Below are 13597 nucleotides of genomic sequence, written 5' to 3'. Positions count from 1 at the left end.
AGTTGAGGATAATTCATAGAGAATCTTCAATGCTGCATGGTTGCTTTTCGACCGCATGTTTTCTGCACATCTATGAGAGCAACAGATTGTTTGGGGTACTAATTTGTTTTACATAAAGGAATTTCTGGGGTGTTTCCTTTTTAACCAAACCACTTCAGAGAATAGGACCTATAGTTCAAATGCCAGTTCCTAAGCTCAGGCAGGGGTAGGGTTTGGACTTCTCTTTGGCATTCATCCCAGCTGATGGAATTAGCAGTGAACTTGAATCAAACCCAGGCATCAGGCTTGAAAAAGATTTAATGGGCCTGGATTTTCTCTCTTCTTCTTCTTCTTATTTCTTTTTACATTTATTTATTTGTGAGAGACAGAGACAGAGTGTGAGCAGGGGAGGGGCAGAGGGAGAGGGATACACAGAATCAGAAGCAGGCTCCAGGCTCCGAGCTGTCAGCACAGAGCCCGACGCGGGGCTTGAACCCACGAACCATGAGATCATGACCTGAGCCAAAGTCAGACGCTTAACTGACTGAGCCACCCAGGCGCCCCTTCTTTTTTTTTCTTTTTATTTTTTGATGTTTATTTTTGAGAGAGAGAGAGAGAGAGAGAGAGAGAGCAAGCATGAGTGTGGGAGGGGCAGAGAGAGAGAGAGGGAGACACAGAATCCGAAGCAGGCTCCAGGCTCTGAGCTGTCAGCACAGAGCCTGATGCAGGGCTCAAACTCACAAACCATGAGATCATGACCTGGGCTCGAACTCACGAACTGTGAGATCATAGCCTGAGTGGAAGTCGGATGCTTACCCAACTGAGTCGCCCAGGCGCCCCTGGATTTTCTCTCTTCTTCACCCCTTTTCTGACCTCTACCCTGAGAGCATAATTAAAAGGAAAGAAAATCTCTACTGTAAACATCTTCAACCATTTTTGTGCCTGAGGCTAACTTTTTTTTAAGGCCAAGAAGATAACTTTGTCTCTGAAATTTGCCTTATACCATAATAAAGGAACCTCCAAATTTTCATATACAATGTCCTAAAATTTAAAAAAATCATACTTTATTAATAAACAACATTGGGGGAAACTCCAAAACGTGATTCAGAATGGTTATGACCCCAAAGGGAGCTCTATATTCTTCATTCACTAGACATTTGTTGGCCATTTTACTTTGCATGCACTAGCACGGGTCATACAGCGCCCCCCCCCGCCCTCCTCCCCCCATGTAACTGTCCTCAAATTTGTTGAGTCAAGAGGCATTAAAGCGATTGGACTGGTTTTGCAGAAATTGTGGGGGGTAGGGTGGTGGCACAGCCTTGTAAGCATAGCAAGAAAAAACATTCGAAAAACATGTAATATTGGAAAACGGGGACAATGAGAAGCCGGACAGAAAACACAAGCTCGGTCATTAACGAGGCTGGTGACTCGTAACTTGTGAGTAGATGACTACAGCGTGTTCCACATTAGATCTATTTAAAATAGGCGTTTCTCTGCGTTGCCTTTCACATGGGTCAGAGGACCCCCCCCCCAAGTGAATCAATGACAGCTGTGCCCCACCCGCCCCAAATCAGAGCACTGACGGGGATCGTGCCACACTCATTCACCGAGGAGTCAATTAAGGAACTTGATTAGGACCGAATCCTCCTTTCAACTCTGATGCGATGCCAGGGGTTAAGTATGCATTAAACGCCGGCGCCTTTTATCTGGCTGCTCAACAGGTAGTATTTTGTAAACGCTTCCCTTCACGTACCTCCCCCTCCCCCAAGCTTCTCCCTCCCGAGATTCTTCATGTTTGGTTCGGGAAGGCGTTGGGGGTGCTGGAGAAAATCAGAGTCGTCTGGGCAGCTGCACTTGTTTATGAGGGATGAGCACAGTCACGGCGCGCACAGAACAAAAGCCTTCAGGAGCAGGGGGCGCGGATCCACCTCCTCCTGCAATCACCGGCTTCGTTTCGATGGAAAGCAAAGGTGTAAACGCACAAGCAGAGGCAGCAAACGCCCAGGTTCCTACGTTGCTGCCGCCACTATTATTGTTGCGGCTGCTCCTCCTCCAACCCAGCGATCGGGTCTGCGCGCGAGCCCGGACAGACCCATCTATCCAGGGTCCACAGGGCCCTACTGTGTGCCAGACCCCGGACTGGACACCTAGCACCTAACCCCAGTCCACTGGCTTCGAGAGCCCTCCCTCGGCCCTCCCTTCCTCCTGCCCCGGGTGGGTGCGGCTGGGGGTGGGGGTTGGATTTCATCGCCGAAAGGTCCAGAAAGCCCAAGCCCAGAATCCGGGCGAGAGGCGCAGCCGGAGGAGCCCGACTCTGGCGGCCCGGGAGCGCGCGTCTGCGAGGCCGCGCGGGGTCCCCCAGTCTGGCGCTCAGGTGCCTCCGCCGCCCACTCCGCCGCTCCCCTCCCCGCGCCCTCCCCTCTCCAGCGAGGGTCGAGTTTGGCTGTTGCGCGCGGGGGAAGGAGGGGCTACGAGGGATTTGAAAGTGCACAGGCTGCGGAGCGGAGCTCGCATCTGTTCCCGCCGCCCGCGACCGGATTGAATTTCTGCAAATTCAAACTGAATGGGGCTTTCTTCTGCTGCCTTCCAGAGGGCGCCTGCAGCCCGCCGCGCGCTGCTCTCGGGCGGGAGCGCTCCCCCGGCGCTCAGCTAGGACGAGCGAGCCGGCCCCGAGCCCGCGCGGGCCAGCCGGCGGCGGCAGGGCGGAGGCTGCGGAGGCGCCCGGGCTCCGGGACCCGGTACCCGACCGCGCCCCCCGCCAGCCCGGCTCCTCGCGCGCGCGCGAGCGGGGCGACTGTCATCAGCCGCCGCACGGGACCCGGGCGGGGGCCCGGGCGACCCTCCGAAGAAGAACTTCTTGGGGGCGGGTCCCCGACACCCCGTCGCCGGCTATTGTCTGCGCGCGGCGCGCGGCGGCGGCCCGGGGCGCGGGAGACGCGGGCCGGGCGGGGCCGGGCCCAGGGCGGCGGCGGGAGGAGCCCGGGCGGCCGGAGGAGGCGGTGGCGCCGGCGGCGGCGGCGGAGGAGGAGGAGGAGCCGCGAGCGCGGGAGCCGAGCGGAGCCGGCGGGCCGCGGGCGAGCGCGATGCCGGCGGCGGCGGGGGACGGGCTGCTGGGCGAGCCTGCGGCGCCCGGGGGCGGCGGCGGCGCCGAGGACGCGGCCAGGCCGGCGGCGGCCTGCGAGGGAAGTTTCCTGCCCGCCTGGGTGAGCGGCGTGCCCCGCGAGCGGCTCCGCGACTTCCAGCACCACAAGCGCGTGGGCAACTACCTCATCGGCAGCAGGAAGCTGGGCGAGGGCTCCTTCGCCAAGGTGCGCGAGGGGCTGCACGTGCTGACCGGAGAGAAGGTGAGCCGCCCGGGGCGCGGGCCCCGGGGCGGGGTGGGGGGGTGGTGGCCGCGGGGACCCTGCCGGGAGCACTGCGCGGGGAGTCCAGTCCCGTAGTCCCGGCGCCTCCCCTCATCCCGTTTTTTCCTCGCGGGTGGAAAGAGGGGACGAGCCAAACGCGCGCGCGGGCCCCCGCGGCCGGACTGCCGGCCTTTCCCGGGGCGGGGGGCGGTCTGGGGTCGGCTTCCCGGGTGGGGGCGGCTGGTTGACCCGCGAAGCCGCCTGCTGCCTTTTTGCTCCTCGAAGGGCGCCGCCTGGTGGGCACCAGCGCGTGGGGGGGGGGTCGTGGAGGGGTTCTACCCTTGGCGTCCGCAGGGGCCCCAGATCTGCGGAGCGACAGGAGCCAGGCCATTACGTTGCGCGCGGGCCACTATGTTGAGGGTGGGAGAGCCGCTTGGGGAGCTGCGAGTCCGATTTTCCCTCCTGGGCTTAGGAGCTGGGAGAGGGCTGAGACCCCAGGGGCCTTTTCCACCTGTGGGCTGGGGGCAGCTAGGGAAGTTTTTCGTGCTCAGACGAGGGTTTTCACATGGCCCCCCTTCACCCACCCGTTCCCTCCCACTCCTGCTTTCGGGTATCTCCCACCCCTCCACCCTCAGCCATTCCCATCTCCTTCCCTCTATCCCTCCCCCGTTCTCCTCAGCCCCTGGGTGGGAGCTTCAGTAAGGACCCCGCTCCTGCAGGGAGCACACTGATACCCCCAGATTTCAGGGCTTGGGAGGCGCCTTCATATCTTTGGAGAAGGGAAAGCAAAGGAGGAGACCCAGAGACCTAGAGGGGCACCCTCTCCGGACTTGTGAGAAGTTAGACGGTTGTGAACCCTTGCTAGGTGCTGCCGAGGTAGATCTCAGTTGTGACTTAGAACTGCGAGAACCCCAAGACATGATGACTTACTTTGGAGGTGAGAGGCACGGGGTCACCCCAAGCGGTGAGGCTGCCCCAGCCTGGGAGTTGCCCAAGTTTTGGGGCAAGCTCATGGTCGTCTCAGCCTCAAGACTCCCCTGCTCTCCTCTGAGGCTTGGAGTGGCTCATTGATCAGGGAAGCATCAGCCCTGTGGGGGGGGGGGGGCGGATCGGGAAGCTATAGACTTCCTACCTACCCTTCCGCCCACTGACCTGGGGTCGTCCGCCCAGCCTGGGTGTCCCTGGGAATGCCATACACTGGACCCCTGATGCCAGAGCCAGCTGGCCTGCCCGTCTGTCCCTAGCCTCACCAGCTTCGGTTTCCCTCCTCCTTTCTCCACTGTGCCCTGAAGCCCCTTGCATTTGAGTGCAGGTCTCTATCACCCTTGTCACTGGCCATCTATTCCTACCTGCTGCTCCAAGTGGGGTACCTTTGTTTTGGGTAGGTGGGGTTAGAGTGGGTAGTTTAAAAAGTGCCTCTTGCTTGAATTTCCATGTAAAACAGGAGTGTGCGGAATGAACTCACCAAATTGAGTAATTCTTCAAAGAAGAAGAAAAAAACACTCCTAACCTCATTCTAGTCCGAAGGGAGCACTGCATACTTCACTCCTTTGGCTCCAGGAGGACTGGCCAACTTGTGCATCCGGCACAGGCCGGGCCCCCCCCCTCCCCCCCCACCCTGCTTGCTAACTACAGTACGCTCACTTCCCCATCCCTGGGCAAATCCCTGCCAGCATGGGTGGTAGAACTTGATTTTCCTTCGAGACATTTGGGAATTCAGTCTGGTTGTGCATGTTCCCGCTTGAACCTTAGCAGAAAGGGACGAGACTTTATATCGACGGCATATGGGCAGCGTTACGAGCACATTCATCTCGCCTGCCCTACCGCTCAGCCTCTTCTGGCTTCTCTCCACTTTCCCATGCCGCGTCGTGCCTCCAGCGCCTCACCGGTGCATTTTTGCTCCGTAACATAAGGCTGTTAGCCTTGGCCGAACTGGGCGAGGGTGCACTCACAGCTCAGCCCCTGTCCGGAGCTTCTGGAGCTGTGTGCTGGGCCCCCAGGACAGCCTGGATGCAGGGAGCTCTTGCCCAAATGGGGTCCTGATGAGGAGCTTTCTTCACCCTTAGGTGTTCATGCCCTTCCTCTGCCGTCCCATCTTTCATAAATGATGAATTCCACCTCATCTCAGCAGGGGGTGTGTGGCACTAATTGGATATAAAATTGTCATTCTCAGGCTATTGGATTGGCTCTAGTTACTGAGGGTGGTTCCTAGGGTGGGGGAGGATGTTGGGGAGATTATTCTGATGTGTTGCTCTCCAGCCAGGAGAATCAGTGCTTCAGGGGGTACAAGCATCGTGAGAAATCTGGATTTTAGTTCGCTTAATTGCCTGCTTTCAGGAACCAATGGGTGTCATTCATAGCTTTTATCTCCCAAATCCAACACCTTTGATGCTTAACTAATAGATTAGGGTTTTGGCAGATCGTAGAGATTAAAATTGTGTGTGTGTGTGTGTGTGTGTGTGTGTGTGTGTATGCACAACTTTGGGAAGGATTGCTGAGTTTGTGAGTCCCCATCCACACGCGCTCTGGATATTGTCTTACGAAAGCCAAACGAAGGTGAAGTCAACCTCCTACTCTGTGCAGCCTTGCCCTCTTTTTACAAGGTGAGCTAGGAAGAGGCTTTCCAGGCTGGAGACGGGGTACTCATGGGAGCCTAGCAAGGGGAGACCTTGAAGTGACAGTACTCTGGGGGAAGGGAAATGAGGTGTCCCTCACAGTGTGATGTCAACGGCCCTGGAAAGCCTCTCATCCCAATACTGCCCCCCTTTATGGAGTGCATACTTTGGATAGAGCACGCCACTTTTGTCCTTTGCTTCCTGTTTTAAAGGACATAGATCACAGTGGGAGGGGAATGAAGTCACGAACACTGTAGTAAGAAATGGATGCACGCCCTGGTGCCATCCCCTCAGTGGCAGGATCCAAGGCAGCTTGTGGGGAATCAGCCCTTGAAAAAGTTGAAAGCCGGGGTGGAAAAAGGGAAGTACACGGGGTACCCATGTTTGGCCTTGGACTTCACAGGTGCAGTCTCAAACTATGCGCTGTTTTGGGTGATTCATACCAAAATCCAGGGTACTGCTGGTTTGGGACACTTGGGGTGCATGAGTGTGTGTGCGTGTGTGTGTTGCATTTCGACTTGGTGCACGTTTCCAAAACGATTTGGGCAGGAACCTCCCCGTGCCTTGCCGGATGTTACTGCCCAGTCCAGATGACCGAAAACCACTCTTACCTGACTTTCAATTCTGTCTCATCAAGAGGCTTCCTTTCCCGCCACTGTCTCCCGGACTGCAAGTTGCCAGCCTTTCCCCTGAAGTGGTTTGTTTGAGAGTCATTTGAATCTAGATGGCCTTGTTACTGCTTGAAAAGAAAGAATGGGTTTGGGTGACACCCACTTTTGCCGCTCTGAGTGGACGTCCTCTCTGTTAATACGGCTTTGAAAATAAATAATTCACTTGGGCGTGTGAGGCTCTTAACTGGTCTGCTCTGAGGACAGTGTCTGTGACTAAAGGAGCCTGATGATAGGAGGAGGAGGAAAACTGACCACAAAATCAGATTTTGAAAAGTGTTTTGTGTGGCGTTGAGACCAAAAGCAAAGTTGTTGAACGGGGGTTGGGGGGGGGGGTGGTACTGAGTGATGACTTTGAAAGACCCAGAGAGGTTGGGCTTGCTGTCACTGAGATTGTTCCCTGATACCTATGAAATGCATCATTTGGGCACATAATAGGTCATTGTTACATTTTTTAAAAACTTGGTAAAATAAAGGAAAGGCTTACAGAGAAAAAGCAAGGTAGATCTCAGGTAGAGAGCTGGTTTTATAGGCAGAACCGCACGAAGGGGAAAATGGTGGAGGCCACAGTTATCTCCTTTTGTGATTAAAAGTCTTTCTAAGGTACAAGGGTGGGCACAGAAATGATTGGCTAAGATGTCTCAATATCTTGTCCTACCCTTTGCTTAAAAAAAAGGAAAATAAGGCGGAGCTATTTTGGGGCTTAAAATAAGGGTTGCCTGCTTCCTAAGTTGCCGGTAATGATGCTTTGAGCACGACAGTGCCAGATACCTGGAGTGAAGGAGTTACTAAAAATAGAAATTACTATGTGTTGCAGAACAGGAAATAGGACTAATTTTAGAGATGGCCTTTTGGCAGATCTGTTTTTAGCAAGTATTTCTGAAACAAACAGGTGCTAAATCCTGTGGGTTTTTTTTTTCTTTTTTGAAGAGCTAGAAATTTAGGGGTAATAGCTCTGAGGAACAAGAAATGCTTCGAGAACTGGAAATTCCTATTAATCCTCAGCAGGGATCTCTTGGCAAGAAGGAGGCGTTTGGCAAAAACACCTGCTCTGTGTGTCGCGTGTGACAAGGCAGCGCCTATAATTTCCGAGATTGCACGCTGCAGTGGCAGGCGCGTTCTTTCTGAACTTCCTGCCCTGTCTCATCTTTTTCAAGTACGTGTGAGTGATGGAAATTGGCACATAGGGCTCAGTTCTTCGTGCTCATTGATGCTCGGGTCCCGTGGACTTCAAAGGGAGCCTTGCCTTGGCACAGCAGTGCTGAGCGGTGCCCAGGAAGAGCCGTGCAACCCTAAATTTCGTCCGCAGGTGTTGAGTCACCGTACAGGCTGAGTTCGACGACAGCGTTCTGTTCTGGCTGTTCCAGGGCGGGATGGCCGCCTCCCCATCGGGGTGATTGTCCCCCCTGAAGGCATGGGGAGCGGCAGCTGTGTCTGCCCCAGAGGGATGGGCAGGCTGGGTGTTCTCTGTGACCAGGTGATTTGGGCACGAAGTATCATTTACCTCCTCGGGATCTACACCCCCCTCTGGATTATTCATGGTAACCAAGTGACCTGCTCCCTTGGCTAATTGAAACCCATAGATAAACCCCCAAGCCTTATTTTTAGCAAACTGGTGAAACCTCTTCCTCTGCTCATCCCCGGGGCCCTGGCCGCTTTGAGTGCTGACCTGAATTGAATTTCACGCTCTCCGATGGGGGGCTTGCTGGCTGGTAAGATGACCAGGAGGAAGGAGGTGAACCTCGGGGCCTCCAGCCCTGGAGGAGGCTGATAACCTCTACAAAGGTGGGCAGAGCCACTGCATCTCCTGTATCACGAGTGCCACCTCTCCGTGGTGTGGCGCGTTTTGGGGCTTATTTGGGGGTCTTCTGGGCATTTTCTCGCTATATACTTGCGGTGCCCCTGAGCAGACGGGAACCAACTTGCTGGTGTTCATACCTCTGTTAATGAAGCAGAGGAAAGCCCTGAGTAGGTTTTCCCTCTGGCCTTCACATCTGTGCTCTTAGGGCTTTGGAACAAATAGCCATACACTAGGTGGCTTAATTTTATCCCATCACAGTTCTGAAGGCCAGAAGGTGGGGGGCCCGGTGTCCACTGCTTCCTGGGGGAGACAGGGCCAGGGCCCCGGGTGGGAGGGAGTCTGAATCTGAGACCTGGCTGTTTCCATAAAGAAAGTGGACAGCTTTCCCGCCCTACCTTGCTGACCGGTTGTGATCCCTCTCAACCTGAAACGAGGGAGCATCCACGGGGTCTCCACTCCAAACCCTCTCAGTGTCTTGGGAAATGTTCTGGCTGCAGGTTTCTCTTTGGTTGGAATTCTTGGGGGCTCTGTTGTGTGTGGGTATGCGGGGGTGGGGGTGCTTTTAGGATACTTTTACATGTTCTCTGTGTTTTCTCTGGAGAACGTTGTGTCAATGGAGTTTGGCTAACTTGTCGACCAGTGTGTCTAGTTCAGAGACAGTGGGAGAGACCCCCCCCCCCCCGCCCCCAATCCATTCTGGGCTTTGGGAGAAGTTGTTGTGGGAACCTGGACTGTTGTCAATTAGAGTTAATGATTTGGGACATTTGGGGGGACCAAAGACTACTTGGGTCAGAGCCATTTCTTAACGTCCACTTACCCCCTCACTATGCTGGCCCTTCCCTACTTAGCTATGCACTTCCTCGTTAGTGTGTTCTTTTTGGTTTTTAGTCGTTTTTGTGTTATTGTAAATGTATAGAAAGGTATACTTTTTTACACCGTAAATGCTGTTCAGTGTCTTGCCTTTTTCGCTTAGTAATACATGTCGAACATCCTTCCCCCAAACGACTATGGGATTGCCTCATTATAATTTTTTTGTTTATTTATTTATTTTGAGGGAGACAGCACAAGTGGGGGAGGGGCAGAGAGAGAGGGAGAGAGAGGATCCCAGGCAGGCTCCACATTGTCAGCACAGAGCCCGACGCGGGGCTCGAACCCATGAAACCGTGACATCATGACCTGGACCGAAGCCAAGAGTCAGACGCTTAACTGACTGAGCCATCCAGGCGCCCCCTCATTATTTTTAATTGCTGCATTTTATTCATGGTACGGAGCTAACGTATTTACTGTATTATTCCTTGTTGGTGAAGTCCATGGACGTTACTTAAAGAATTAAAGGCAATTAAAGAATGGACATTTAGGTTGTATCCAATTTTTTGTTATTCTCAAACCCTGCTGCAGTAAACATCTGTGCTCATTATTTTGTAAACGTTTCAAGTATAGCTGAGGGATAAGTTCCCAGTCTTTGGTGAAAGGGTATGACTGTTTTTAACTATTAATAAATACTGTCAAATTGCCTTCCCTAGAGTTTGGCCAGTTTCTGCACATGTCAACCTAACATGGCGGGGTGGGGTGTGTGTGTGTGTGTGTGGAGGGTATCTTTCCATATCTTTGTCAATACAAGGCACTCTTTAAACTTTTTGATCTTTGCTAATCTAGTAGATTAAACAAGGTATCCAGTTTTCCTTACAGTTTTTCTCTTTTTTTTAAAAAAATTTTTAACGTTTATTTATTTTTGAGAGAGAGGGAGACAGAGTGTGAGCAGGCGAGGGGCAGAGAGAGAGGGAGACACAGAATCTGAAGCAGGCTCTGCGCCATCAGCACACAGCCCGATGCAGGGCTCGAACCCACGAGCCGTGAGATCGTGACCTGAGCCGAAGTCAGATGCTCAACCGACTGAGCCACCCAGGTGCCCCTCTTTACAGTTTCTCTTATTTACAAGGGCACTGAGCATATTTTCATGTTTAACAACAATTTGCATGTCATTGCTGTTCGTTGTTCCTGTCCACCATTCGCGTCTGGGTTTTTGGTCTTTTTCTTCTCGGTTTATAGACACCCTTTGTATGTTAAGGACAGTGACAGATTTTGCAGCTATCGTCTCCTGCTGTCTGCTTAATCTTTGTCCTTGTTTCCTGGTGATTCTTGCCATCACAGAGGTTATATCCCTGGACCCCACAAACTAGAGAGGGACCGTAGGTGAGCTTTGCAGGTCTATGAACCCCTATAAATTGTTTGTGGATAATTATATTTCCGGGGAGGGCGTCCATGACTTCCATTGGATTCTAAAAGGTGTTATTTACCCGCAGAATATTAAGAGCCAATGCTTCGTTGCCCACCTCTGTCGACTCTGCTGACTGAATGGAGGTTTGTGCATTGTTGGAATAAAGATTTGAGTCACCTTGGTTTGCTAGCTTCTGTGCTGATTGGGCTGAAATTGCAGATAACACTCAGACCAGGCAGGCTGGTTCTACAACCATGACCTTGGACTAGGCATGTGATTCTGACCCCCTGCTCCCTCTATGCCTGGGTCGTGGGCATAGGGCATGATAGAGTGTAGACACATCTTTGGAAAACCTTGACTTTTGCTGGGACAACTCTGAATCCTGGTCCCCTGTTCTCTTCAGGGGAAAGTCAATAGAAAGAATTTTTTGGTGGGTGGTTGATAAGAAAGAAAAAGAGGAATATGGAGGGAAATGAAAACTCTTGCCACTTAACTTGGACATAAAGTGCGCTAAGTCAAGGTAGGCACTTGGGTAGAAATATGCCTTGGGACCCTGTGGGATCTTTTGTCTACCCATAAGCCCTCTGGAGAGTGGTGCTCGTGGGCTGAACACCTGGGCCCTGGTGTTTGGAATCCTAGAGGTCAACATGACCTTGTTCTGATGACGCTTGTCGCTTTCTGCCCCTTCTTCACCCTGCTTTGTCCTTCCTCAAAGTGCTTCCCATCCCCTCTATTAGTTTGCTGGGGGCTGCTGTGCCACACACTGGGTGGCTCAAACTTAAATTTATTGTCACACAGTTCTTTTTTTTTTTTTTAATTTTAATGTTTATTAAATTTAATTAAATTTAATTAATTAAATTAATTTAATTTTAATGTTTATTTTATTTCTGAGGGGGAGAGAGAGAGAGAGAGAGAGAGAGAGAGAGAGAGGGAGAACATGAGCGGGGGAAGGGCAGAGAGAGAGGGAGACACAGAATCTGAAGCAGGCTCCAGGCTCCGAGCCGTCAGCACAGAGCCCGACCCGGGGCTCAAACTCACCAACCATGAGATCATGACCTGAGCTGAAGTCAGACGCTTAACCGACTCAGCCACCTAGGTACCCCCCCCCCTTTTTTCTAAGTTTATTTTTTATTTTGAGAGGGAGAGAGAAAGCAAGAGAGAGAGAGAGAGAGAGAGAGAGAGAGAGAGAGAGAGAGAGAAGGGGAGGGGCAGAAACAGAGGGAGAAAGAATACCAAGCAGGCTCTATACCATCAGCATGGAGCCTGACATGGGGCTCGAGCCCACGAACTGTGAGATCATGACCTGAGCCGAAACCAAGAGTTGGACGCTGAACCGACTGAGCCACCCAGACGCCACGTTGCCACAGCTCTGGAGACTAAAAGTCCAAAATCAAGGTGCCAGTAGGGCTGGTTCTTTCTGAGGGTTGTAAAGGGGAATCTGTTCCAGGCCTCTCTCATTGGCTTGCAGATGACTGTGTTTTCCCTGTGACTCTTCCGTCATCTTCCTTGTGCGTGTGTCTGTCTCTGTATCCTCATTTCCCCTTTTCAGAAGGACGCCAGCTATATTAAATTAGAGCCCATCCAAATGATCTTACTTTAACTTGATTACCTCTGTAAAGGCTGTATGTCCAGGGGGCACCTGGGGGGCTCAGTCGGTTGAGGATCTGACTCTTGACTTTGACTGAGGTCATGATCCTAGGGTCATCGAATTGAGCCCTGAGTTGGGCTGAGTGTGGAGCCTGCTTAAGATTCTCCCTCCCTTTACCTCTGTCCCTCTCCCCCACTTGTGTTCTCTCTCTAAAATAAAAAAAAAAAAAAAAAAATTAAGAAAGACTGTATGTCCAAATCAGGTCACAGTCTGAGGTACTGGGAGTTAGGACTTGCTATCGTCTGAATGGTTATGTCCCCCTAGAATTCATATGTTGGAGCTGAAGCTCCAGTGATGGTGGGATCTTTAGGAAGTGATTAGGCATGAGGGCAGAGCCTCCATGAATAAAACTGTAGAAGAGACCCCAGAAATCTCCCTTGACCCCCGCAAGAATACAGCAAGATGACTGTCTGTGAACCAGAAAGAGAACTCGCACCAGACGCCCAATCTGTAAGCTCCTTGATCGTGACCTTGAAGCCTCCAAAACCATGAGAAATAAATTTCTGTTGTTTCTAAGCCACCCCATCTGTGGTATTTTGTTTTAGCAGCTCGGACAGATTAAGACAAGACTTAAAGACAGGAATTTGGGGAGGACAAAATTCAACCCATGACGTCATCTGACCCCCTGGTAAATATTTATGTGTTGATGTGTTTGTTGTTTGTCTCCCCACTGGACCGTAAGCCCCGTGAGGAAGGGATCGCCGCTCTCTCCCTGGTGTCTGGAATAGTACCTGGAACAGACAAGGTGCATCGTGAATATTTTCTGGATGCATCAGAGAATGCTTTGATGTTCCCAGGACACGAAGGTGGTCTGTGGATAACCTGAGCTGGCGGGGACTGGTTCCTCAGGTGCTGTCTCTCCAGTCCTTGCAGTGCGTGGGTACGCATGTGTGAGGGGTGAGGTGACTGGACAGGTTGTCCAGCCGGCGTTCTTTGGGAGAAAACCCCGGCCCCGGAACAGCTGTGCCTTTTGCAGGGATTTGTTAAGGAAGGCGCCTAGGTAGCAGAGTGACAGGTGACCAGCCAGAAGCAGAAGCATATCTTGCCGTGTCATGGGGCTGTTGATGGACCCTCAGCTCTTCCCAGAGAAAATATGCCGACACCGCGACAGATGGGCAGAGTTGCTATTTGCAAACATACATTTTTTTTTGGATGTTGCCCATGGAGATATATGGAGGTTTGGATCTGTCTCTTGGACTATAATTTTTAAATAAGGGGATCGGTCTCCTAAACCAAATCGCTGCCAAAACATTTTGCCACCCTGCTTGCTTCTCCTGCCCGTTCTCTGAGCCATTCGATTGCTTTCCGTCTCCCTCTTTGCGTT

At 52.4% G+C, this 13597-nt stretch overlaps 1 protein-coding gene across 2 annotated transcripts in view; it reads left to right on the top strand.

The window, feature by feature from the left end:
• The first annotated feature begins 3029 nt into the window (after positions 1–3029).
• The window catches only part of HUNK (hormonally up-regulated Neu-associated kinase), a 112165-nt gene continuing 101597 nt past the window's right edge, over positions 3030–13597 (top strand). For both annotated transcript variants that reach the window (XM_045036686.1, XM_023238814.2), the window contains exon 1: positions 3030–3323. In XM_045036686.1, the coding sequence (XP_044892621.1) occupies positions 3063–3323 (261 nt within the window). In that variant the 5' untranslated portion in view covers positions 3030–3062. The remainder of the gene's footprint in view (positions 3324–13597) is intronic.

The sequence above is a fragment of the Felis catus genome, chromosome C2, assembly GCF_018350175.1.
Source record: "Felis catus isolate Fca126 chromosome C2, F.catus_Fca126_mat1.0, whole genome shotgun sequence".
Classification (NCBI taxonomy): domain Eukaryota; kingdom Metazoa; phylum Chordata; class Mammalia; order Carnivora; family Felidae; genus Felis; species Felis catus.
Note: the sequence above shows the minus strand (reverse complement) of the source record. Positions and strands in the feature narration are given on the sequence as shown.